General features: G+C 36.2%; 1 protein-coding gene across 1 annotated transcript; it reads left to right on the top strand.

The window, feature by feature from the left end:
• The first annotated feature begins 2,159 nt into the window (after positions 1-2,159).
• LOC113350614 (40S ribosomal protein S26-like) lies at positions 2,160-2,994 on the top strand. Its single transcript, XM_026594752.1, has 5 exons — positions 2,160-2,222; positions 2,340-2,415; positions 2,538-2,622; positions 2,738-2,868; positions 2,944-2,994. Exons 2-5 carry the CDS (start codon positions 2,356-2,358, stop codon positions 2,992-2,994), a joined length of 327 nt encoding a protein of 108 aa, XP_026450537.1. The 5' UTR covers positions 2,160-2,222; positions 2,340-2,355.
• The last annotated feature ends 22,204 nt before the right edge of the window (positions 2,995-25,198 follow it).

Here is a 25,198-nt window from a genome sequence, read left to right as displayed (position 1 = left end):
ATGAAAAGTCTCTGACCCATTCTTGCTTTTGTCATTATCATTTGTTGTGAAATAAATAAAATATCTATATTTGATTCCTCTAGGGTTTCAGCCTTTCATTTATATATGATACTTTCTTTGTTTCCTTCTTCTTATCCAGACAGCATTGAAAGAGACGATGAAACCTCCAGTGAACATCAGAAAAGCAGGTAGACCAAGGGGGAAGAGAATTAGAGCCTATGATGAACCTCCACCCACGGGAAAGAAGAGTAGAAGATGCAAGAGATGTGGAGAACCAGGTCATTATGAAAAGACCTGTGCTGGAGGAGCAGTTGGTTCTAATCCAAAGGTACCAAAGGCTAGAACCTGTGTTGATGGTGATACTTTCACATCTTATGAATCTGGTCCATCAAAGAGGAACAAGAAAGCTGCAAAAGTTGTTCATGGTTCATCTGCAGGTCAAAGTACCAGTGTAAGGGGGTGCAACTAAGACCAAATCCAATAGCCAGAGCTGTGTTGGTGAATCATCTAAGCAAGATGCTGCAAGATCTGAAAAAGGTGTTAAGGGTAAGGCAACAACAAAAGTTGGATCTTCTCAAACCTCATGTATGAATCATAATTTCAAGAAGATTGGTTCAGTTAGAAACAACGTCACCTTTACAGTGTCAGATCCAAAGAGCAAAAAGAAAACAAAGAAGTATATGAAGATCTGAGTTGGTTATGTTGATTGAGTTTCATTTTGTTTAGAAGATATGTATGCAGTTACTCCTTATATTTTATGTAGTTTAAGTGTGGAACTTTTAATGGATACAGTTTATTTTGAAGAACAAGTTATGAAATGTTCAATTACAACTTCTGATTTCATTACATTCTCAGATTTTTTTTAAATTCATTACATATTTCTAGTACTTCCCTTTCAATGTTTCTTTTGTTTCAATTACAAGTGCATCTGATGCCCATATGAAAGCATCGCAATCTTTCTTCTTGCATACCAGGTAAGCTATATTGAGATTGTGTTGATTCTTGCAAACCTTTAGTTCTAACTTTGAATTGCAGTTCTGTTTGAAGCAAGGTTGATTGTGCAATGGACAGTTGTTGAAAAAAATGGTTTTCTTCTCCACAGGCAATGCAGCAATTTGGACTTGGAAGCTTGATTTGAAGTGCTGTAGTTGGAGAAGAAGCAAGATCAAACCACTCAAAGTAATTGCAGGTGGGATTCAAACATTTGAAAAAGGTCCTTCCATCTGTTTGAACTGTTTTAGATCTCAACAATGCTCTAACTCCATTACAAGGTATATGTTTGCACCTTGAATATACCCATGGACAACTCTTGGTTTCATGGTCTTCTTTGTCACACATATTACACTGCACCTTGATGCTGCTACTGCTACAATTTGATGAAAGATGAACACCACCAACCATTCTTAGATCTGATTGAAAAAAATAGAGAATAAGATATGCTTTTATTGAAGATAATCCTGTCGTTGGGTACTGTCGGGGCCACAATTTTATATGACACGTGGCAGAAATGATGACGTGTGCAACGTATACGTCAGTTACCTGTCAGCACCGAGTTACTAAGCAGACTCAGTGAGTTAATTGGGAACTCGGCGAGTTGAAGGAATTAAAGGGCATATAAGTCTTTCTATACTATCCTAACGGTGCCAAAAAAGGTGGATAACCACCGTTAGCCGTTTTTCAATAAAACGGTCAAAACCGGCCTAGATTTGTAATTTAAAAAAAAACGGGTCTATGAGTGTAACCCTGAAAAAAAAGGCCATCCAAAGGGATGCTAATATTCTTGAGATACTAACCTTAATGTGAAATTTGGTCATGAATCTAACGTGTGAATAAAAATCCAAAGAGCTATGTGTTATAGCATTATCTACTAGTTGTAGAGCTGGAAAACCAAGCCAAAACCCGCGGGTTGGCCCGTCCCGTCCCGTGAAAACCCGCACCCGTCCCGGATGGTAACTAAACAAGACGGGAGCGGGTTGTACAATTAGTGGCTTGTGAAGAAACGGGTTAACCCGGCCCGTACCGTGAAACCCGCGGTCTGGCCCATAACCCGTAATTTCATACCCTGCTGAAACTGAAACACGTAGCTTGTTACGTGTCATCCAAATTTCCATCGTATAAAACGGAAAAACCCTAAGCTTTCCTATCTTTCTTCTTCGGTTCGGAGAGATTTCTCAAGTTGAGCTTCATAGGAAGAAGAAGAAGCGGCTGCAAATCACAACATGGTAAGTCCCTCTTTCAATCAAATGAACCCTAAATCATGTTTCAATCTTCATGATAGATGTTGATTTATACAAGTTTATGATTTTGAATTTCTGGTGATTTTGTTTTGATTTCTGTAGACGTTTAAGCGAAGGAATGGTGGTCGTAACAAACATGGCCGTGGTCATGTTAACTTCATCCGTTGTTCAAACTGTGGTAGCTAATTGATTTCATTTTCACAGATTTGATTTGATTTTTTCTTGGGTTATGATATGAATGGATGTAGATTTTCTGATTCAGTAGTTGTTTTTTGTGGTGGTGGTGGTGATTTGGAATAGGATAAGGCAATCAAGAGATTTTTGGTGAGGAACATCGTTGAACAAGCTGCTGTTAGAGATGTTCAGGAAGCTTGTGTCTATGATGGTATGTGTTTTTTGGAAATGATTTTTTTTGTTTTTTGGATTGATTTTGGGTGTTTACTGTGATTTATTATAGATTGATTTTAATTTTGGGTGGGTGATTGATTCTTTATGTGTAGGATACACTTTGCCTAAATTGTACGCCAAGATGCTTTACTGTGTGTCCTGTGCTATTCATTCTCATGTGGTGAGAGTTCGTTCTAGAGAGAAGATGAGGAACCGTGACCCACCTCAACGTTTCAACCGTCGGGTATGTGCCCTGCACTTTTGTTTCTCATTATGAATGATTGGATGGTTTTGTTTACTTTATTTTTTACCTGTGTAGCTGTACTTTCTTGTGTCGGTAACGAAGAGTTTGTCTCATAGTTTTGCGTGATTTTGTGATTTAACTAGTTAGTAACCAATGTTGTGGACTCTGGTGAATTTTTTTAATGTGTAATGCCGATTTTGGTTTTTGGAATGCGGTATTGGGTTTGTTCTGAAGTAATTGGTAAATGCCAAAGAGGTGCATCTGAGAATCCTTGTAGCTATTCGTTCATGATGTACATTAAACTTAAACTGCTTCCATTGATCATGCATATTATTAGGATCTCTATGCTTTGTGTATTAGTGGTTTAACCAGTTAGTAGCATGTTAAAAGATTTTTTTGGTGGTTGTAGTAATGATGATAAGGGGTATCGTTCAAACTCGAACTTGTGAAGGTAATGGATTTTTAGATTTAAAAATATATATACAAATATTGACAAATTGGTAGAGAGGTACTGGGACTAATGATTCGGCCAATCTTCATAACATAAGGCTTAATGATTTATTCTCAACAATAATAGCTCAAAACATATATGGACTCTTATTTTGCCAAAGTCGATTCTCAAAACATTGGTTGTAAATGTTAAGCATGGAACATCAAATCACCTAAGCTAAGCATGACCCATCTAATCAAATAACACCCAATTTAATCAAATCATATTTCAATTAATTTTTAATGCAAAAGTCTTAAAAAGAATTAATAAAATTACCCATTTATGAAGCTCGGCCTCCTCCGTCGCCCCAGTGTTGGGGTTTAACTCATCATAGTAAAAATGCTCTCAAAATAATTCATTGATGCTCAAAAGTGTTTTACAATGAAGAGAAATACAAGAAATTGATGTAAAACAGAACTATGCGACCCACAGAAGACGTCCAGAATCAACGACAGAGCTGAGTTGCTGTTGCCGTTGAAGAACTACGACCCACAATCGACAGTCGATGTTTCTGTTGATAAACGACTGCTGCTGAGAGTCCGTTCTTCGTGTTCTTCAGGCGTGTTAATGGCAGCAGCAGCAGCAGCAGGTAACTTCTCTGCAACTCCTCCTGCGCCTCTCTGATCGCCTCCAAACCTCCCCAAACTCTCGACCAAACCTTTTCTAACTTCTCTACACCTCTTATATACTTCACAACTCAAAGAAATCCCGATAGAATCTCTTTTTTTTTTCTTCTCTGCCGTTGAAACAATAATCACCTCTGTCAGTGTTTGTACGCGTCTGTTAGCTATAAAATAGCCACCAAACTCTTCCTATGACTTGAACAGGACCAAATACATGATTATCCAGCGTAAAACTCTCCCAAAATCTCCACAAAATCTTTGAAAGTGCACAACAGGACACGTCTCTCTGTTTTAACTTTGATTGCTTCTCCCGGATATTCTAGCCCAATTAAGCCCATGAAATCATCCATACTAGAATTGTATATCCATATCACGTCCATCCCATGAGAATCAGTGATTGAATCTCATTAAAACTCGTCCGAAAATCCAACCCTAAATCTGTCTGGTGAAAGGAAATTTTCCCGCCAAAATTTGTTTTCAAACGGTGAAGGTGACCTCCCCCTTATCCAGTTCTGGTGTCCCTTTAGCACATGTCCGAATTGGGTTACCCCTTATCCATAGTGAGAGTCCGAATAACACTTTCCCCTTGGGTGCAAATAGTAATTTTTCTGGGATATTTTCAACACTTTTTCAGGGTTCCTCCGGGGTATTTCTGGGGTGCTTCTGGTACGTTATCTACGGAGGTTCAAATGCCACATTTTGAGCCAATTTCGCCGCAAAAGCTTATTTCTCCAAAAACACCTACAAAGACATAAAATAACCAAATAAGTACAAAATCGAGCACTAACAATATAAACAATTGGGACAAATTAGACACATAAATGCGTCTATCATAGCCACAGTTGTTGACTATTGTGAATTTTTTTTACGTGAAGTGTCCAATTTGGTTTTTAGCATTATGCAATGTGACAATGGATTTGTTGTGATGGAAATGTAATTCCAACTTTTATAATTGGTTTAGTGTAAGTATTAACTGCCGAAGAGGTATATTACAGGCATTCTTGTAACCATTCCTCTGTTTTGTTCTTTTACGCTGCTTCTGTTTATCATACACATCATAGTGCTCTATAGTTAGGTTCATTTATGGTAGTGTGTACCTTCCCTTCACCCTGTTCTTTTCAATGACTTGCAACTTAAACAACTGTTAATTATCATGAAATTGTATGTGGTTGTAGTTTTCAATGACTTGCAACTTACCAGTATCTCCAAATATTGCATAGAAAAGAGATTGGAGATGTTTTTTTGATAGTTAACACTTTTTTTGATTAACCACACAATATATATTTTGTGCAGGAAGTGGTTATTAATATTGTCGCACTTGGTGATACAAATTAGAAACAATGGTATCTACAGTCTCGGTCTCGGAAGTTTATTTTCATTATTTATCAATTATCATCATGAACTGATGAAGTACTGTGTAACTGTAACTAAAGTACTAAAGTAAACTACTAATGACTAGTATGATAGTATCTGTGTCTGTGTTTCTTTAAATGCAAAATTAGTTTAGTTTTGCAATTTTGAGTTTTTGAATTGATATACCAAATGAATTAGATGAATGTTAGATACTTAGGTTGTAGCTTGTAGGAAAAGAACTTTAGATGGCCTGAATGTGGAAGAAAATAGCCCAGAAATCGATTTCTGGCGAGTTGACTCAACAAAAACCAGGTAACCCGTGAGCACCCGTGAACCCGCGAGCTTTACCCGGGACGGGCACGGGTTGGATAAATGACCACCCGTGAAGAATTTCAACCCGCAAACTTAGGCTTGTATTAACCCGTAACCCGCGGGTTGGTCACAAGCCAGCCCCGTCCCGCCCGTTTGCCAGCTCTAACTAGTTGTTGTGAAGGATTGAAGATAACGGACAAACAAACACCCACTGTGTAGATGCATAAAATAATTTATCTTATTATGAAAAAAAGGGTATTTGCAATATACATAGGCTTAGGGTCGAGCCAATTGGAAAATGGGGAAAATTCATCCAGTACTTGCTCATGTATGCCTCCACTCCAGGATACTCATAGCTCATGCTAGGGCTTGTACCAAGCATATGCAAAAATTATTTCTTGATTAGCCTGAAAAATACGACTTATCATAGCCTTTCAAATTGATGGTTAAATTTGAGTTTATACATCCAAAATGCTTCCCACCTCCCACATTTCTCCCCCAAGCTTTCCCCCGCTCTCACACAACAATTTAAATCGGTCCCCTATTTTGTCCAGGGATGGGGTACAAGTTACGATGGTTGTTGATGCCATCTATTAGGGAAGGAAAGTGGTGGTGTTGGGGGGGTCGAGTAATTCCGTTTATACATAGGGGTGCTTTGGATTTGCCCCTAGATAATTGAAAGAGAGAACCTAGAGTCATCCTTACTTAATCCAACAATATTGGCTTAACTCCTATTTTAAGTTTTAATTCATTGGTCGTTAACTATTGTGTGACACACATAAGTATATAATCATCGAACTATATTTTGACATCACTCAGATAAGTGCATAATTCATATGATTTTAGTGTCCATTCCATACTTGTTTAAGCTATTATTCTTACATATTTTCGTATTATTACTTTTGTTTTCTCATATTGTCTCTGTTAGGTGAATCATCCAAAAAGGAGCTTCAAAGTGCTAAAAAGAGCTAATAAGTAATAAGAGAAGTATCTCAAGTGAAAAGACGAGGGTACCCAAATAAACCACAATCTTTAAATTATCCACATATAAGTCCTCTTACCGAAAGTGATTGTCTATGGACAAAGTCGAGACAATACGACAAATCGGTATTTATACTTTGTGTGAGAGTATATGGATACGAGATCGAGACAATACAACAATCAAAGTGTGATTACTTGATAATAGGTTCGGACTTAACCAAACTCTATAGGATCACTATCAAGTAATACAGAGTTAACGTTTGTGTATTTTACTTTTAATTATAATAAACAATTATAATGGCGGAAATAGAAAAGTAAAAGACATAACAAGATTTTGTTAACGAGGAAACTGCAAATGCAGAAAAACCTCGGGATCAAGTCCAGAATTGAATACTCTCAGAATTTAAGCCGCTATACAAAATGTAAACCAAACTTCGTACAGTTGAGACCAAGCTACTAAACCCAGTTCACTAAGTTTCTTCAGTATCACTGTGCTTCCGACATTCAATAAGTGCACGCACTGGAACAATTCCTTTGGATCGTATTCCAGACAGTAAAGGAACAACAAATCTGTTTGATAACAACTCTATTTATTTTTTCCAGTAAAGATATATCAAGTCATATGCAAAGGCTCTTCCGTTTTAACTAATACACTCATTTGCCTTGTTAGATCAATCTATCCAACAACTACCGAAGTAGCAGAGTTTAGATTTGCAATCAATCAATATAGAATCCAACAAGGAACTATAAATTGATGCCGATCTCATACAACTAATCAATCGAATAAATCCGATTCTAGTTGGAACCCAGCCGATCAAGGTTTGTGCTACATAAAGATATGAGAAACCAATCAGAAATCTTCTTCATCTTCAAATATTCTTTAATCTTTAATTAAACCTGAACAACACCACTTGTATCTCTTGTGATCAATCACGCACAGAACGGAGTCTGTTAATAATGGATTATCACAAGATTTCTTTAGATCTACAAACAGTTCTAAAGATCCCGTCGACACTTCGATCTAGTTTGAGTGAATCTTATATCATAAAAGAAGATTCTCAAGAATAAACAAACTAGGTGCAATCAAAGTTCAACAACCATCAATCAATCAAATCAATCGAAAACTAATAAGCTGCAATTATCTAGTTTCCCACCAAAGGTAATCGTAGAGCTTCTTGATCCCACATAAGTCTTTAAACGAGCGGTTGTAAAAGATTTCGCCTAATTAGGGTATTTTCCTCTCCGGATAGACGGCTCCACCAGAAACAACAAAAATGCGAAGTTTGTCTGGCTCTTAGGATAGTTTGCTAGAAATTCAAACTTAGGTATTTATAGACCAAGGATGTTTGGACACCAAGGAATTTCCAAAACTGAATATTCTCAAGATATGCAATAAATTCCCAAATTGGTTTTCATAATTCCTGGAAATGCTCTGTCCAATATTTTCCGAAATATCTCAATAGAAAATCTCCAATCAATAAATACACATAACTAATTTTTATTCTCTAGAGATATGGATTTAATTGCTGGTAATTAAAGCATATAAAACTAACAACCTTAATTAAAAGATTCTTAATTTATTTCGGACCGGGATCTCCTTGAGTAATTAAGGAATATCTTTGGACAATAAAAGATAAGAGTTATTGTTCGTGTTCAAAGTATGTTGACATCTTTTCTTTGTAAATCCTTTTTCACATTTACAATCTTGGAATCGATTATACCACACTTCCAAACAATTTTAGAATTGATTCATCTGTATTCCAAGACGACTATGTGATTGATCAAATATCAATTACAATTATGGGTTCAATCGGTTCTACCAATCATAAGTATCGGTTCTACCTCAGTATGGATTACTTGTGATCGAACACACAAATTACCAGGACCGGTGACGTCAGTTACCAGGATCGATTACGTTAATTACCAGGACCGGTTACCATATACACATGGTATTGCTTGTGATCGATTACACAAGTCACTAGGATCAGTTACACCAATTACCAGGATCGGTTACACCAATTACTAGGACCGGTTATACCAATCACAAGGATCGATTACACAATTCTTTTGTGATCGGTCACACCAATTACTAGGATCGGTCACACCAATTACAAATATCGATCATACCATCTCAGGTGATTACTTAGGATCGGTTACATTAATTATAAAAATCTGTCGTACCAAATCATAAGTCAGGCACTGTGATTAGTTATGCCAAGATACATAACAAGTTATGATCGGTTCTACTAACTCACACATATTGATAATCCAAATATATGCAATGAATAACAATACCGATAAGCCTAGCGATTTCCCTTTCGATTCATAAAACAAGTTCATAAATGTAATTCTTTTAAACAAATGTAAACATTGTTTCCTAGGATGAAATCTTCACCTTTACCCATATACATAATCACAATAGCATTCATACGATTATGTCGATGTCATATATATACGAAGTTCAAAAGATAAGCGTATAATGTCTCACTACTAGAGTATAATCATTTACAACTTTGTGGTTATGTTTTCAATATAGCACGACTTGAAAGATACGTTAGGAATGAAACAGTTCAAGTCAAATATTACTAACCTCAGTAGGAAGGATGATGTCGTCGTTGTAGCTAGTTACTTCTTCACATTCTTCAGGTCTTCGAGCAATACTTGTATTTCTCATAATCCTAGAATTTCTATTCTAACCTATACGAAGTTGTCTCTAGTACATAATCAAGAGATTCTTAGATGAGTTTTGATCCACTAAAATATGACAACCAAACTTGACATACCAACGCTTGGTGGGTTCAACCGAGCTATGCTCTAATATATTTTCTGACTATGTGAAACATATCGTTGAGGTATTTATGGATGATTTTAGTGTTTATGGCAATTCATTTGATATTTGTTTACAAAATCTTGAACTTGTGCTTAAAAGAAGCATATACACTAACCTTGTTCTTAATTGTTAGAAATGCCATTTTATGGTAAACCATGCTATAGTGCTCGGTTACATTGTGTCCTGTCGAGGGCTCGAAATTTACAAAGCAAAGATAGACTTAATAAGAAACTTACAATACCCCACTTCGGTGAGGGAGGTTCGCTCGTTTCTTGGTCATGCAGGTTTTTACAGGCGGTTTATCAAGGATTTCTCCAAAATGTCAATGCCAATGTGCAAATTGTTGCAAAAAGAGGTTATTTTCGACTCAACAAGGAGTGCAAGAATGCCTTTAATAGATTGAAAGAATTGTTGACAACTGCACCAATTATTAAGTCACCGGGCTGGAGTTTTCCATTTGAATTAATGTGTGATGCTGACTACGCAGTTGGAGCTGTTTTGGGTCAAAGAGTAGACAAGTTGTCTCATGTGATTTATTATGTATCTAGGACCCTAAACGATGCACAAATCAACTATCTACCACTGAGAAAGAATTTTTGGCTATAGTGTTTTCACTAGAAAAATTTAGATCATATTTGGTGGGTTCAAAAGTGATTGTGTATTTTGATCACGCGGCACTTAGGTACCTACTAAAGAAGAAATAAGCTAAGCCAAGACTTATACGGTGGATACTACTATTGCAAGATTTTGATTACGAAATTGAGGATAAAAGAGGTGTTGAAAATACTGTTGCGGATCACCTTAGTAGACTTGTTGTTTCCGAAGAAGAACTTCCCTTACAAGATCGTTTTCCAGACGAACAACTTTTCTCAATCGAAGATTCAACACCTTGGTACGCGGACATGGTGAACTACTTGGTGACAAGACAAGTACCTAGTACAACGTCTAATTTTCAAAAACTTAAGCTTAAGAAAATATCCAAGCAGTATGTGTGGGATGAGCCCTACTTGTGCAAATACGGTTCTGATCAAATCATCGCAAGTGCATACCTAATTCTGAATTTCAATCTATTCTTATTTTTTGTCATACTTATGCATGTGGTGGTCATTTTGGTTCTAAACGTACCGCTTTCAAAGTACTTGAAAGTGGATTTTATTGGCCTACCCTATTTGAGGATGCATATATTTTTTTCAAATCTTGTGATAGATGTCAACGAACTGGTAATCTAGGTGCTCGAAATCAAATGCCACTCAATCCCATTCTCACTGTAGAGATTTTTGATGTGTGGGCATAGCTTTTATGTGTCCTTTTGTCAATTCTAATGGAAAATATTAGGTAGTTCTTGTTGTGGATTATGTTTCGAAATGGGTGGAAGCTAAAGCCACCTACTGATGATTCTCAAGTTGTTTGTGGGTTTGTGAAGGAATAGATTTTCTCTAGACATGGTACACCAAGAGTGGTTATCAGTGATGGAGGCTCACATTTCCAGAAATTCTTCCATGCTCTACTCAAGAAGTACAACATAACACACAAGGTTGGTACGCTGTATCACCCACAAACTAGTGGGCAAGCTGAAATCTCGAACCGCGAGATTAAATCCATTCTTGAGAAAACCGTAAACACTACACGGAAATATTGAAGTTATAGGCTTAATTATGCATTATGGGCATATAGAACGGCGTACAAAACACCGATTGATATGTTTATGTATCGGTTGGTTTATGTCAAAGCTTTTCATTTTCCGGTTGAACTTGAACACAAATCTTATTGGGTGATAAAGATGTGCAACATGGATTATGACAATACGGGAAAATAAAGGAAGTTACAACTTAATGAGCTAGAGGAGATACGTAATGATGCTTACGAGAGTTCTCGTATATAGAAGGAGAAGACGAAACTTTTCCATGACAAGATGATTTCTCGAAAGTATTTCGTTGTGGGCCAAAAAGTTCTTTTATTTAACTCTCGTCTTAAATTATTTTCTGGGAAGCTAAGGTCCAGATGGATTGGACCGTTTGTTGGTACTAATGTTTTCTCTTATGGTGCAGTTGAAATTTCTAGTCTTAGATATGGGACAACTTTAAAAGTGAACGGCCATAGATTGAAACCATATTATGAAAATGTTGTTTATGTGAATATGGATGAAATTGAGTTTCGTGATTTACTCCCGCTGGAGGAGTAGCATAATTGGAATGCCAAGTCGGGTTGAGGACGTTAAACAAAGCGCTACATGGGAGGCAACTCATCGGTTTTGTATCTCTATCCCTTTGTTTTTAATTTTCTTAGTTTTTCATATCATATATTGCATTCCCATCTTAGATTCTACAAAGTCCTATATCTATAATGAAAGTTTTGACGAATTCTCGTCATAAAATTCTGACTGCACACTTGTCACGAAAACAGCTCTCGAGACTTCATACGGAGTCCGATTTGAGTGGTTGACCCCAAATTATAAATAGGACAGACTCACCTTTCTTTTCCAAAAAGAAAATATGAAGTCGGAGTCTGTTAAGTTGGAGCGATTGGCCTGGACATTTGAGTTTTGGTATTTTTCCAGAACCTTTTCAGATTGCATGTCTGTCAGTTTGGAGCCCATAAAAGTCAGACCGTTTATCGAAACACCGTGCCCTTTTGACACCTTATATAAAAGACGTAGGTGAACAACGTTTTTTAGGAATTTTTTCCTAGTTCCCAACCTATTGGTACAGTTTTCGAGTTTTTCAGGGCTATTATGTCAGGAATCAGAATTTTCGGTTTTGAATATTGAGGACAATGTTGAGTTTAAGTGTGGGGGAGAATTTAGTATAATACTATATGCATATACATGTAAAAAAATAATAATCCTTGATTTCTTTCATTTTTGAGACTTCATCTTTTGGAGTTAATTATGAGCTATTTAAGATGACACTCTAAACCGTCTTAGGTTGAAACAGTTCTTACGACTATAGATTGAGTTCCACTTTATCATCCTAAAATCATTAAATATATACATTCATAATTGAATGGGAAACTCAGATGCTATAAATGCCATGGTAGTCGTTTGAAAGATTCATTCTCAATTTATCATTACTGAATAACTTTCTTTTTATTTTTGCAGGTATATGTTTCTCTAAAGTGATTCGGTGGGATCCTGATACAACCACGGATGTTGTAGCAAGGTAATTATTGGTTGAGTTTATATAAAATCCCCATAGACAAACGTCTTAAACTCATAAAGAGTGAGCCAAAAATAAAAGATAAATATATTAGGCTCCTCTTCATATACCGACATTATTAATAATACAAAGATAGGATTCTCCCTGTCTCCGTCACCTAAACAAGCGTGGAATGCAGGATCCATGGGAATTAATCATGTAGTCGATAAAATGAGTGAAACCTATCATCATTATATAACAAGTCAAAAAGACTATTGATGAGGTTCTCGACACTTGGATAGCAGTATGTGTGATACGTTGTCCCTGTCTCCGTCGCATAAACAAGCGCGGAACGCAGGATCCAAGGCAACTATCACATACTTGCTGAAAAGAAACATGCGCTTAGAGTATCTAATCATGTGGTCGATTTAAATGGGTACTTCTCTCAACTATTTCGCTATAAATAAGAATCCTTTGACAACATTCATACAAGTATTGTGGGTGACATCTTTCACTTTAGTCAACATTTGCACACTTCACTTTTCTATTTCCGTTCTCTTATCTATCCATGTGATTTCAGTATGCGAGTGTTGTGGCAAACGTTGCAACAAGTACGATGGCTATCTTAGTAGAGTTTTGCAATCAGGTTGAATGTCTCACGTAAGTAATTGCTCACGTGTGATGATTGGAATGTACGTGGGATGTTTGCAGCTAAAGAACATGTGCAAACTAATTATTTGGCTTTATACTTTGTGTCTATCCTTAGTGGTTCCTCCAAGGCGAGAAATTAGAGTAGGTTTGGTGGGTATACCTCATGTAAACCCTCACGAAACTATAACTCGTCCACTAGGGACACCTAGGGATTCAAAGACATGTTGCATTGGCTAAGTGTAACCGTTTTCTCAACGAAAGGGAGTTGTATTTAGGATTAGTTTTATTTATTTTGATCGAGGACTAGCAAAAGCTAAGTGTTTGGGAATTTGATAAGTGCATAATTCATATGATTTTAGTGTTCATTTCATACTTGTTCAAGCTGTTATTCTTGCATATTTTCGTATTATTACTCTTGTTTTCTCTTATTGTCTCTATTAGGTGAATCATACAAAAAGGAGCTAAAAAGTGCTAAAAAGAGCTAAGAAGAGAAGTATCTCAAGTATCCAAAGGAGCAAAACGCTCAAAAATCAAGAGACGGGCCAAATACCAAGCTTAATTCATTCAAATTCAGGATTTCTCATCACTATCTTTAAGATAATTGAAAGAGGAAAGGAATGCAAAAAAAAAGAGGTCATTCTGAGTTCGGACGAAGAAGTTGTGGGAAAAACAAGCTTTTTATCGAATACCGAAGACAAGCAAGTATGCAAATGGGATTTTCAGTATGCAAACGGGTATGCATACTTATTCCCCTGAATTTTAACTGAAATTATGTATGCAAACGGGTATGCATACTGGTGAAGGCCAAAACTCATGGTTAGGGTCTTTATTTCATATTTTCGGGTCAGGTTCTTGAACCGAACTAGATACTTGAAGGCCAAACAATGTAAACCTATAAAAAGAGGTATTAGGTCATGAATAAAACATCATCAAAGGATCACAAAATTGTACTTCCTGGAGAGAAGAAACTACACACATGGCGAAAGCTAGGGTTTCGGAGCGATTCTTCAATCGTAACGATATCTCTTAACTTTTCTTATATGTATATCATGGATGCTTCTACATCCATGAGTAGATAAACACCTATTTATTGAGGATGAATTCTAAGTTGTAAACAAGATTTGAGTTATTACATTAATCTACTATGAAGTTCTTCATACGATTATCGTTTGTTTACATTATAATGAATACTTATGATTGATTGATAGATTGTTTAGGTGGCCAACTAAATTGATTTGTTGATTTAATCTATTTCTAGTAATTAGTTAGGATACAAGTAGTATCGAATAACCTGTACACAAGTAGAGAACACAAAACCTTACAGAGGGATTTTGTGGAGAGATTGTGTGTATAAACAACACTAGAAAGTGGACCTTAATCTAAGAGTCTAACTACTAGGATCAACCTATAAATGCACGAAAGATAAAGCATTCAACCAAATTACACCTTGAGTGAGCTACTACTAGGTGGTTTAGACGAAAAAATCTGGTATTGGAGAGCTTCCGTACTCGGTGATAAAAGGAATTTAGGGAACAACACTAAGCTAGCTGTTATTCCACGGTTGGTGATAATCTATGATTAAAGACGAGTAGGCAACTATAATAACTCATTGACGGTTTACTGAAAAGAAGGATTCCTCGATCATATCTCTCTATTGATTATAGTTCAACTTTATTTGCTTTGATTATTTATTTTGTTTAAAATCTAAAACAAAACCCCCCCTTTGTGACACTTCGACAACTAAAACTCACTGCTCTTCGTGGGAACGATCCTTTCTTCCATTATATTACCCGTTAATTGTGCGGAAATAAAATTATTAATTTAATTGCACTTACGACAACCATCACACCCCTGGTTATAAATATTCATTAGACTGTGTCTTGATGTAGTTTTTACAAGTGCTAAGTAGAGTATCGTTCGATAAGATTTTGATTTTAGACTTAATGAAAGAAAATACTAAGACTAGCAGAAATATGTAAAAGAAGGTAACAAGACTAAGAGTTACTAGGACTCAGGATTTCACTGTTTCTCATATTCATGTGGTTTAGAAATTAATCCTAGGATAATTATGGCTCAAATAATAAAATTTATTGACTCTTAATGTTTGCCAAGATAGATTTTTGAAAGAAATGACTGTAAATCTAAAGCATGGGACATCAAATCATCTAAGCTAATCATGACCCATCAATTGAAATAACAATCATTCAATAAAAATCATAAAACAATTAATAAACAGTGCAAAAAGTAAATAAAGAATATTCAAGTTACCACATAGATGAAATCCAGCTTCCTCCTTTGTCCCAGTGATGGGGTTTAGCTCCTCATGGTGAAAACACGCTCAAAATTGGTATTCATAGCTCAAAAAGTATTTACAAGAGGTGAAAAATAATAAAGCAGTGAAATTACAACGAGATATGAGTGTTGCAAAGTCACTGTTACAATAAACGATAAATCGAAGTGTAGCAGAATAAACGACTGTCTGTTTGTGTCTGTTCTTCGTGTTCTTGAGAACGACACTTCTCTTCTATCGTCTGCAACTCTTCTTCTTCCTCTTCACCTGCTACTGCTGCAACTCCTCCTGCAGCGTGAATTTATGCCTATGCTCTACCCCAAACTCTCTCCTAGGTCTCGATCCCCTTCTTAGACTCCAAGCACTTGTATTTATACCTCACAGCAACCTCCAAGGCAAGAAATCTTTGAAAATAGTTTTCCTTTCACCCTCAACAAGTCACGATAATAACTACCTGCAAGCTCGTCTACGCGTATGTTGTCTTTCCTTCTTCAACAACAACTTCCTTAGATAGATTCTAAACAAATTAGATAATATATCCTCCAAAATATTCAATCAAAATTCCCGTAAATAATTCTTCTCCTTGTTTGTAAAGAAAGTCCGGTGAACTTCCTTTTTCTTCAATCTCAAACCAACTACCAAACCTGATTTACGTTAACAGGCCAATATCAGTCCATACCCATGATAATCTCCGATTAAATCTCGTTCAAAACTCTCCAAAAAATCCAAGCAGACTCGATATAGTTAATTCCCCTGTCTTAGGAAAGCTATGTGAAGAACCTTTCTCCTTCGAATTAGGGCTCGTTACCAAGCCTGTTTCGATGTAATAAGATGTTCCAGGTAAAACTCTAACAAAAACTCCGACCAAATCTCCTTAAAACCCAATCCAGCAGTTACGCAGACGTGAAGCAAATCTTCCCGCCAAATTTAGATTTTGAATTTGTGAAGAAAGGTGGTCTCCCCCTAACCTCTGATGGGGTGAAAATAGTAGTTGCACTGAGGTGGCCCTTATCAACTGAGTACCAATTATCCATTTGAAGGGTGTAAATAATACATGTCCTGGGGGTGTCTCCAACATACTTCTGGCGTCCCTTCAGTAATTCCTTCCGAGGGTGCAAATACCACTTTTCGAGCCAATTTATGCGCACATGTTTATTTTTCCAAAAAATACCTACAAAGACATAAAATAATCAAATAAATACAAAAATGGGTACTAACAGTATAGAAAATCGAGATGAAAATAGACACATAAATGCGTCTATCAAATACCCCCAAACTTATTATTTGCTAGTCCTCGAGTAAATCAAATCTAGAAAATTAAATCCTAACTCACTGTCGCAGGCAACGTCGGTTGCATTTAGCATATGCAACAAGCCTTTAAACCCCTAGGTGGCCTTAGTGGCCGAGTTATAGTCTCGGGAGGGCTTACAATAGATATACCCACAAAAGCTTTACTCCAGACCCTAGCTGTCTATGCAGAACCTTGGAAGGCACTAAAGAATCACCTTGGTTGGCATACTTATTGACTACAGGAGGAAGTACCCTGATGTGAAATTCCAATTGGTGTACGCGAGTTTGCACTCAAGCATACTAAAATTCATATATAAGTGACAAAGATCTTCTCAGATAGTCGCACTATGGACATCAATATCCGGAGTCAAACAAATCACACGAATAGATTAAGAAGATGGATATAGAGAAAAACGTAGATGGTTTTGATGTTAATTAAGGTGAACGATGTTTCCCATATCTGTCTGAAGGCCACTGCCAAGATGAACCTATCCTAATGGACTGAGATACTGGCATGACTATATCAACACAACTGGCATATACAACGGAACCAATGGTCGATAATCCTAATTCTAGGTCAACACAGCTGGCATATACAAGGGTACCAGTGGTCGACTTTATTGAATTTATTCCGGTTGGTCTAATGATCTGGTCTCAATTTATTTTTTCTTTTTCTCTTTTTTTTGGTATCTCAATCGCTCTATTTCACCTTAGCAGTGGCAACAACTTGAATCATGAGCCCCATCTAATCACTTAGACAAACATATTTTAAAGAAAACAAAATAAAATAGAAGTGAAAAGGACTCAACGAGATATGGCGAAACTACCATGTTATTTCTAACACCTGAGCTCTGTGCTTTTATGAATACACTCTTTAGATGTTTCCATCTAATCAGATTATTTCCTCAACTCCTACAACCAAGATGCTTCCATCCACTTAGATTGGTTATATCCATCCTTAATAAGCATAAATTTCTAGGTTCTGGAGTTCATTAATGCAACTAAAAAGTTTCTCCGATACCCCCAAACTTAAATCTAACATTGTCCTCAATGTTCTAAAGATGAAATTAAAATCATGAACAAGGAGAAACTGTTACCATTTGAAGCAAAAGAGTTAAGGAAAGATATTACCGTGTTGTATGAGACTGGGTTACCTCCCAAGAAGTGATAAGTTTAACGTCTTCATCCAGACATAAGAAAGAATTAATCACCTCGAATCATATAGCAATAACCGAAACAATTGAGGATATTCTGCATCAAAAAGTGTTATCACAGCCAAAAGGAAACTGCAACGAACCAAGAAAGTGAATAAACATAACACACCCTTGCCTAGTTTCCTGTTTAAAACAACTACATCTAGTTGTGGTTCAGGTTCAATAAAGGGGTCTAAATAAAATATTTTTATGGGCTGCACCTCCTCATAAGTAAGATCCGAAATATCAGATTGTAAAGTCTGCTAAAACTCAAATAATAATTTAGAAGCACATAATAATAACCTGAATAATTGAGGATCCTCATAGTCAATCATATTTGACTCAAACAGTTGACCGCAATGAAAGTGGTGGTCATTCTTAAGTAAATGTGTCATTTCTATTTTCCTAAAGTGTTTAGGTTTAGTCTCGGAACTTAATAACTGACACATTTGAAACTTATACGTTCCCACATTTGGAAGAAAAGTTTTAGGTGGGAAAACAAAATTAATCTGGGTATTATAGCCTGGGTAAACCACATCAACCAGAGGATGGGTTTCTATCAACTGAACTTCTTCCTGGACATCATTACGTTATAGAGAGATAGTATGAAGATAATCTGGCACAATGGTTGATGCACATTATCAAGTCCCAAGTGAGCGATCTTTGTAAAAACTAAAGGTAATGCACATGGACAATGATAATCACCCCCAAACTTAGAGCTTGGAGTGTCTCTAGATAGACTGGCTACAATTTCCCTAATTTCTAGATCATCAGAATCCTGAAAATGGTCAATTGCTTCTTGTATGTTATGCTAAGATGATGCATCCTCACACATATTTAAAAGCTCTACGAGTTCATCTTCTTCGTTTAAGACTGTTGTTTCTAAATCTGTAGACTCTAGAATATTATTCTCAGAATAAACTCGTTCCTCTAAACCATTATCGACTTCGTAATCAAAAGGAAATACTACATCGTCTAAACGGGGATATCACTAGTCAAATCCTCGTCCTTTTGAATTGGTGAATAATTATTAAAATTATTTGGATTTGAACTAGAAATAATATTTTCATCATGGAGTTCAATTAGAGTAGTAAATTCTTGATCAATATGCCTAAATATTTCAGATTCTTCATCAGCACTATCCTCACCATCATAATAATATGATGATGGTCGAACCTTATCTAAAGTAGTGTTTCCAATTCTAACCTCGTCATCTTGATTAGGTGAATGATAAATCTCCTTATTTTCAAGGGTGGTATTGGGAAAACTGTATTGAAAATTAATTTTATTTCGAGCAATTCTTTCGTTCTTCTCTAACGGAAACCTATCTGTATTTTCAGCTAGTATCTTGAGAGACTCTTCTAGAGGAAGAATATGACCAGAATGATCAGCTATTATCTTGAGAGACTCTTCTAGAGGAAGAATAAGAACATAAGGATCATAAGAAGGACTAGTTTTTAACTGTTTAATTGAGTCGTCAAAAGACGAGGAACTAGTACTATGATATTCCTTATTTTCTTGCTCGTAAGACCGGTACGCGTGCGGATAGTAATTGGGATCACTATGGTATGGACCATAACCTTGAAAAGGTCGGTGCTCCCAAACACTATCCACATTATGGTCATAAAAGGAACGATGTCCATGTTGAAATTTTGGTCGATAATTATTATGTTGGTCTTTATAATACCAATTCGACATTTTATTTTTGGTGCACATGCAAATGCAGGGTCGACTAAATTGGGTAGGCTCAGGTTACCTACAACAAAATATACCCAAAGGTACGAGGCTGAGGTTTGTGGACTTTCAGCTGGCAACTCCCATAAGGCCCAAGGCACGGGTTCAGCTTACTAATCCATGAGTTTTCCTAAACTCGGTAGTCTGACGATGCAATTGGTGTGTGCAGCATGTTTTTTTTTTTTTGATATAGATAAAATACAATAAAATATTTACAAATAAAAAGAAACCTAATCTAATTATGTACAAATTAAATATATATATATCTAAAAAAATCAGAATATTTCCAAAGATAAATATTTACAAAAAGGAACAAAAATAAGATCTTGGATACTTACCTGTTTGGCTGCTTATTCCACTTTCCATTTTTAATTTGAAAAATCTGCACACCAAAAATACAAGAAAAATACCCAAAGACGTAAAATAAAAAATAAAAAAAATAAAAAAAAATATTAGTGAAAACTAAAAAAATAATAATATAAAACCTAGTCTATATACAGTCCGCGTCGGCGGCGCCAAAAACTGATGTAGTTTTTACAAGTGGTAAGTAGAGTATCGTTCGCTCGGAATTTTTAAAGATTTTGATTTTAGACTTAATGAAAGAAAATACTAAGACTAGCAGAAATATGCAAAAGAAGGTAACAAGAGTAAGAGTTATTGGGGCTCAGGATTTCACTGTTTCTCATATTCATGTGGTTCAGAAATTAATCCTAAGATAATTTTGGATCAAATAATAAAATTTATTGACTCTTAATGTTTGCCAAGATAGATTTTTGAAAGCAATGACTGTAAATCTAAAGCAGGGGACATGAAATCATCTAATCTAAGCATAACCCATTAATTGAAATAACAATCATTCAATAAAAATCATAAAACAATTAATAAACAGTACAAAAAGTAAATAAAGAATTAATTCAAGTTACCACATAGATGAAATCTAGCTTCCTACTTTGTCCCAGTGATGGGGTTTAGCTCCTCATGGTGAAAACACGCTCAAAATTGGTATTCATAGCTCAGAAAGTGTTTACAAGAGGTGAAATATAATGAAGCAGTGAAATTACAACGAGATATGAGTGTTGCGAAGTCACTGTCACAATAAACGATAAATCGAAGGTGTAGCAGAATAAACGACTTTCTGTTTGTGCCTGTTCTTCGTGTTCTTGAGAACGACACTTCTCTTCCATCGTCTGCAACTCTTCTTCTTCCTCTTCACCTGCTGCTGCTGCAACTCCTCCTGCAGCGTGACTTTATGCCTATGCTATACCCCAAACTCTCTCCTAGGTATCGATCCCCTTCTTAGAATCCCAGCACTTGTATTTATACCTCATAGCAACCTCCAAGGCAAGAAATCTTCGAAAATAGTTTTCCTTTCACCCTCCGGCAAGTCACGAAATAACTACCTGCCAGCTTGTCTACGCGTCTGTTGTCTTTCATTCTTCAACAACAACTTCCATAGATAGATTCAAAAAAAATTAGAGAATATATCCTTCCAAATATTCACTCAAAATTCCCGTAAATAATTCTTCTCCCTGTTTGTAAAGAAAGTCCAGTGAACTTCCTTTTTCTTCGATCTCAAACTAACTACCAAACCTGATTTACGTTAACAGGCCAATATCAGTCCATACCCATGATAATCTTCGATTAAATCTCATTCAAAACTCTCCCAAAAACTAATGCAGTTTTACAAGTGGTAAGTAAAGTATCGTTCGCTCGGACTTTTTAAGGATTTCGATTTTAGACTCAATGAAAGAAAATACTAAGAGTAGCAAAAATATGTAAAAGAAGGTAACAAGAGTAAGAGTTACTAGGACTCAGGATTTCACTGTTTCTCATATTCATGTGGTTTAGAAATTAATCCCAGGATAATTATGGCTCAAATAATAAAATTTATTGACTCTTAATAGTTGCCAAGATAGATTTTTTGAAAGCAATGACTGTAAATCTAAAGCATGGGACATCAAATCATCTAATCTAAGCATGACCCATCAATTGAAATAACAATCATTCAATAAAAATCATAAAACAATTAATAAACAGTGCAAAAAGTAAATAAAGAATTATTTCAAGTTACCAAATAGATGAAATCCAGCTTCCTCCTTTGTCCCAGTGATGGGGTTTAACTCCTCATGGTGAAAACACGCTCAAAATTGGTATTCATAGATCAAAAAGTGTTTACAAGAGGAGAAAAATAATAAAGCAGTGAAATTACAACGAGATATGAGTGTTGCAAACATTGTTACAATAAACAATAAATCGAAGGTGTAGCAGAATAAACGACTGTCTGTTTGTGTCTATTCTTCGTGTTCTTGATAACGACACTTCTCTTCTGTCGTCTGCAACTCTTCTTCTTCCTCTTCACCTGCAGCTGTTGTAACTCCTCCTGCAGCGTGACTTTATGCCTATGCTCTACCCCAAACTCTCTCCTAGGTCTCGATCCCCTTCTTAGACTCCCAGAACTTGTATTTATACCTCACAGCAACCTCCAAGGCAAGAAATCTTCGAAAATAGTTTTCCTTTCACCCTCAGCAAGTTACGATAATAACTACCTGCCAGCTCGTCTACGCGTCTGTTGTCTTTCCTTCTTCAACAACAACTTCCTTAGATAGATTCAAAACAAATTAGAGAATATATCCTCCCAAATATTCACTCAAAATTACCGTAAATAATTCTTCTCCATGTTTGTAAAGAAAGCCCGGTGAACTTCCTTTTTCTTCGATCTCAAACCAACTACCAAACCTGATTTACGTTAACAGGACAATATCAGTCCATACCCATGATAATCTCCGATTAAATCTCGTTCAAAACTCTCCCAAAATCCAAGCAGACCCGATATAGTTAACTCCCCTGTCTTAGAAAAGCTACGTGAAAAACCTTTCTCCTCCGAATTAGGGCCCGTTACCAAGCATGTTTCGATGTAATAAGACATTCCAGGTAAAACTCTAACAAAAACTCCGACCAAATCTCCTTAAAACCCAATCCAGCAGTTACGCAGATGTGAAGAAAATCTTCCCGCCAAATTTAGTTTTTGAATTTGTGAAGAAAGGTGGTGTCCCCCTAACCACTGATGGGGTGAAAATAGTAGTTGCCCTGAGGTGGCCCTTATCAACTGGGTACCCCATATCCATTTGAAATGTGTAAATAATACATGTCCCGGGGTGTCTCCAGCATACTTCTGGGGTTCCTTCAGTAATTCCTTCCGAGGGTGCAAATACCACTTTTCGAGCCAATTTCTGCGCACATGTTTATTTCTCCAAAAATACCTACAAAGACAAAAAATAATCAAATAAATACAAAAATGAGTACTAACAATATAGAAAATCGAGATGAAAATAGACATATAAATGCGTCTATCATGTCCCTAGTCTTAGTAATCCTCTCTTTGAGCTCCTTAGGAATCGATCTTTAGTTCCCTTATAGTGAATAACCGGACCCTCACTAATTATAGTGTTTCTTTGAAAAACCATTTAACGGTCAATTCGAGGAAGAAACTGCACATTTCACTTAAAAGATGTATTAGGTTATCCTCCTATTCAGTTGAGTCTAGGTGGGTCAGGTATACTTTTAGTCTTGCCCCTCTCATCGGTTATAACAAGCACTTGTTTGAAACGCTCGTTGGAATTGGTCCGCTACGAGATTGACATTATATGCTGCAGAATCCCCTGAAGTACTAAATGAAATAGGCATTGGTTTGGTAATGGTTGGAATAAAAAACTCAGATCCGGCAAGAGTCTTATTTTTTGGGTAGTACGAAGAGGGAGTTGGCCCTAAAAATAGATAGGGGTTCACTCTATTGTCTAATTCTAATAGACGTGATTGACCCATTTCTGAATCATCCTCTGGAGTCACCGAGTCCAATAACTTTGATAGTACTATCTAGATTTACCACGATCTCCTCCATTGAGTATAGGAGAGCATGAAGATGATAGACGAAAATATGGTCCAAAGAAAGTGAAAAAGCGGGGGTCTAAAAACACCACCCAATATTTCGCTTAACAATCTGTATGGAAAAACTCCAATATAGTTTTTATGAGAATCAACTAGACAGTTAGACTCAATCAATAAAAAGACATATCAAAGAGTTTATATCTCAATCTCTCGATTTAATCTTACTCAAGCAAACTGCGAGTCTCGATTAAAGAGATATAAACTTGGATGGTCCCAAAGACAAATATCCAAGGATCAATCAATATCAATCAACAACCGTTAGGTCGGAATATCCAATTGATTGATCTAACGTAAAACCTGTATTATTTCTATTATATAAACAAATATAATGCGGAAAAGAAATAACACAGACACCAGAAGTTTTGTGAATGATGTGATTTGTAGATAGTGGTAAAAGTGGTTCGATTCTCAGACTTGTGAAGGATATTAATTAGACTTAAATTCTAATATTAAAATAGAAAACTCACTAAAAATTATAGCAAACTCAATCAAAGTTGATATCAATATTAAAAGAACACCGAAGCTAAGATTCCACTATTTTCCAAATTCAAAGTGATTTAATCCAATATTTATATTCATGCAATTTTTTTCGTTCAATTTGATTCTAAACTATTGCAACAAGTAGATTCTCAAAATAACAAGTGTAAATCCGAAGCATAGAACATCAAAAACCTAGGTCCAAGCATGCTCTATCAAAAGAAATAACAATTGCTTAACAAGAATCATTCAAACAATTTTCACTCAAGGCAAAACAATCATAAAAATAATTGCGATAAATAAATAAATAAGAATATAACACTTTTTGTTGGACAAATAGATTCCTCTATCGCCTCAGCAATGGGGTTTAGCTCCTCATATTAATTACTTGCTCAAAATACATGTTTGTTGCTCAAAAGTTGATTAAAAGAGTGAAAGGTGTAAAACAGCTGATTTGCAATAGCGTAAAAGTGTTACAGATCTCTGGTACAAAGAGGAACAATGATTACTGTTGTATATTAACGTTACTTATCTTCTGCTGTTGAACAACGACACTGTTCTGCGACTGTTTCTCGTGCGTCAATGTTCTTCGCGTTCTTAAGCTGTGCAGCAGCAGCAGCAGCAGAAACAGAGTTTGATAAAACTCTGATTTCTTCTTCTCTGGCTCTCCTCAGGTCCCCAAACTCTCGACACCCCTTCTATATGACCCAAACAATCTATTTATATCAAAAATACCGATTAAATCTCTCCCAAATCTTCCAAAATCTCTTCCCTTCTCTTCACGGCAAAGTTGCGGTAATTTCTTGTTTTAGAATTTCTACACGTTTCTGAGCTTTCCTTTTTATTCTAAACTCTTCCTTAGATAGATACAAATCTTTGGGAAGGTTCATAGCACTTTAATCTCTCTAAAATTCCCTAAAACAGGTCACACGTGACTTTCCATATATTTCTGTTGTGATAAAAATCCGTCGATTGAGCCCAGTCTAATCGATTTCAACACCCATATCAGATTCCTAGACCCATAAGG

Source organism: Papaver somniferum, chromosome 2 (genome assembly GCF_003573695.1).
Source record: "Papaver somniferum cultivar HN1 chromosome 2, ASM357369v1, whole genome shotgun sequence".
In the NCBI taxonomy this organism is placed as follows: domain Eukaryota; kingdom Viridiplantae; phylum Streptophyta; class Magnoliopsida; order Ranunculales; family Papaveraceae; genus Papaver; species Papaver somniferum.
Note: the sequence above shows the minus strand (reverse complement) of the source record. Positions and strands in the feature narration are given on the sequence as shown.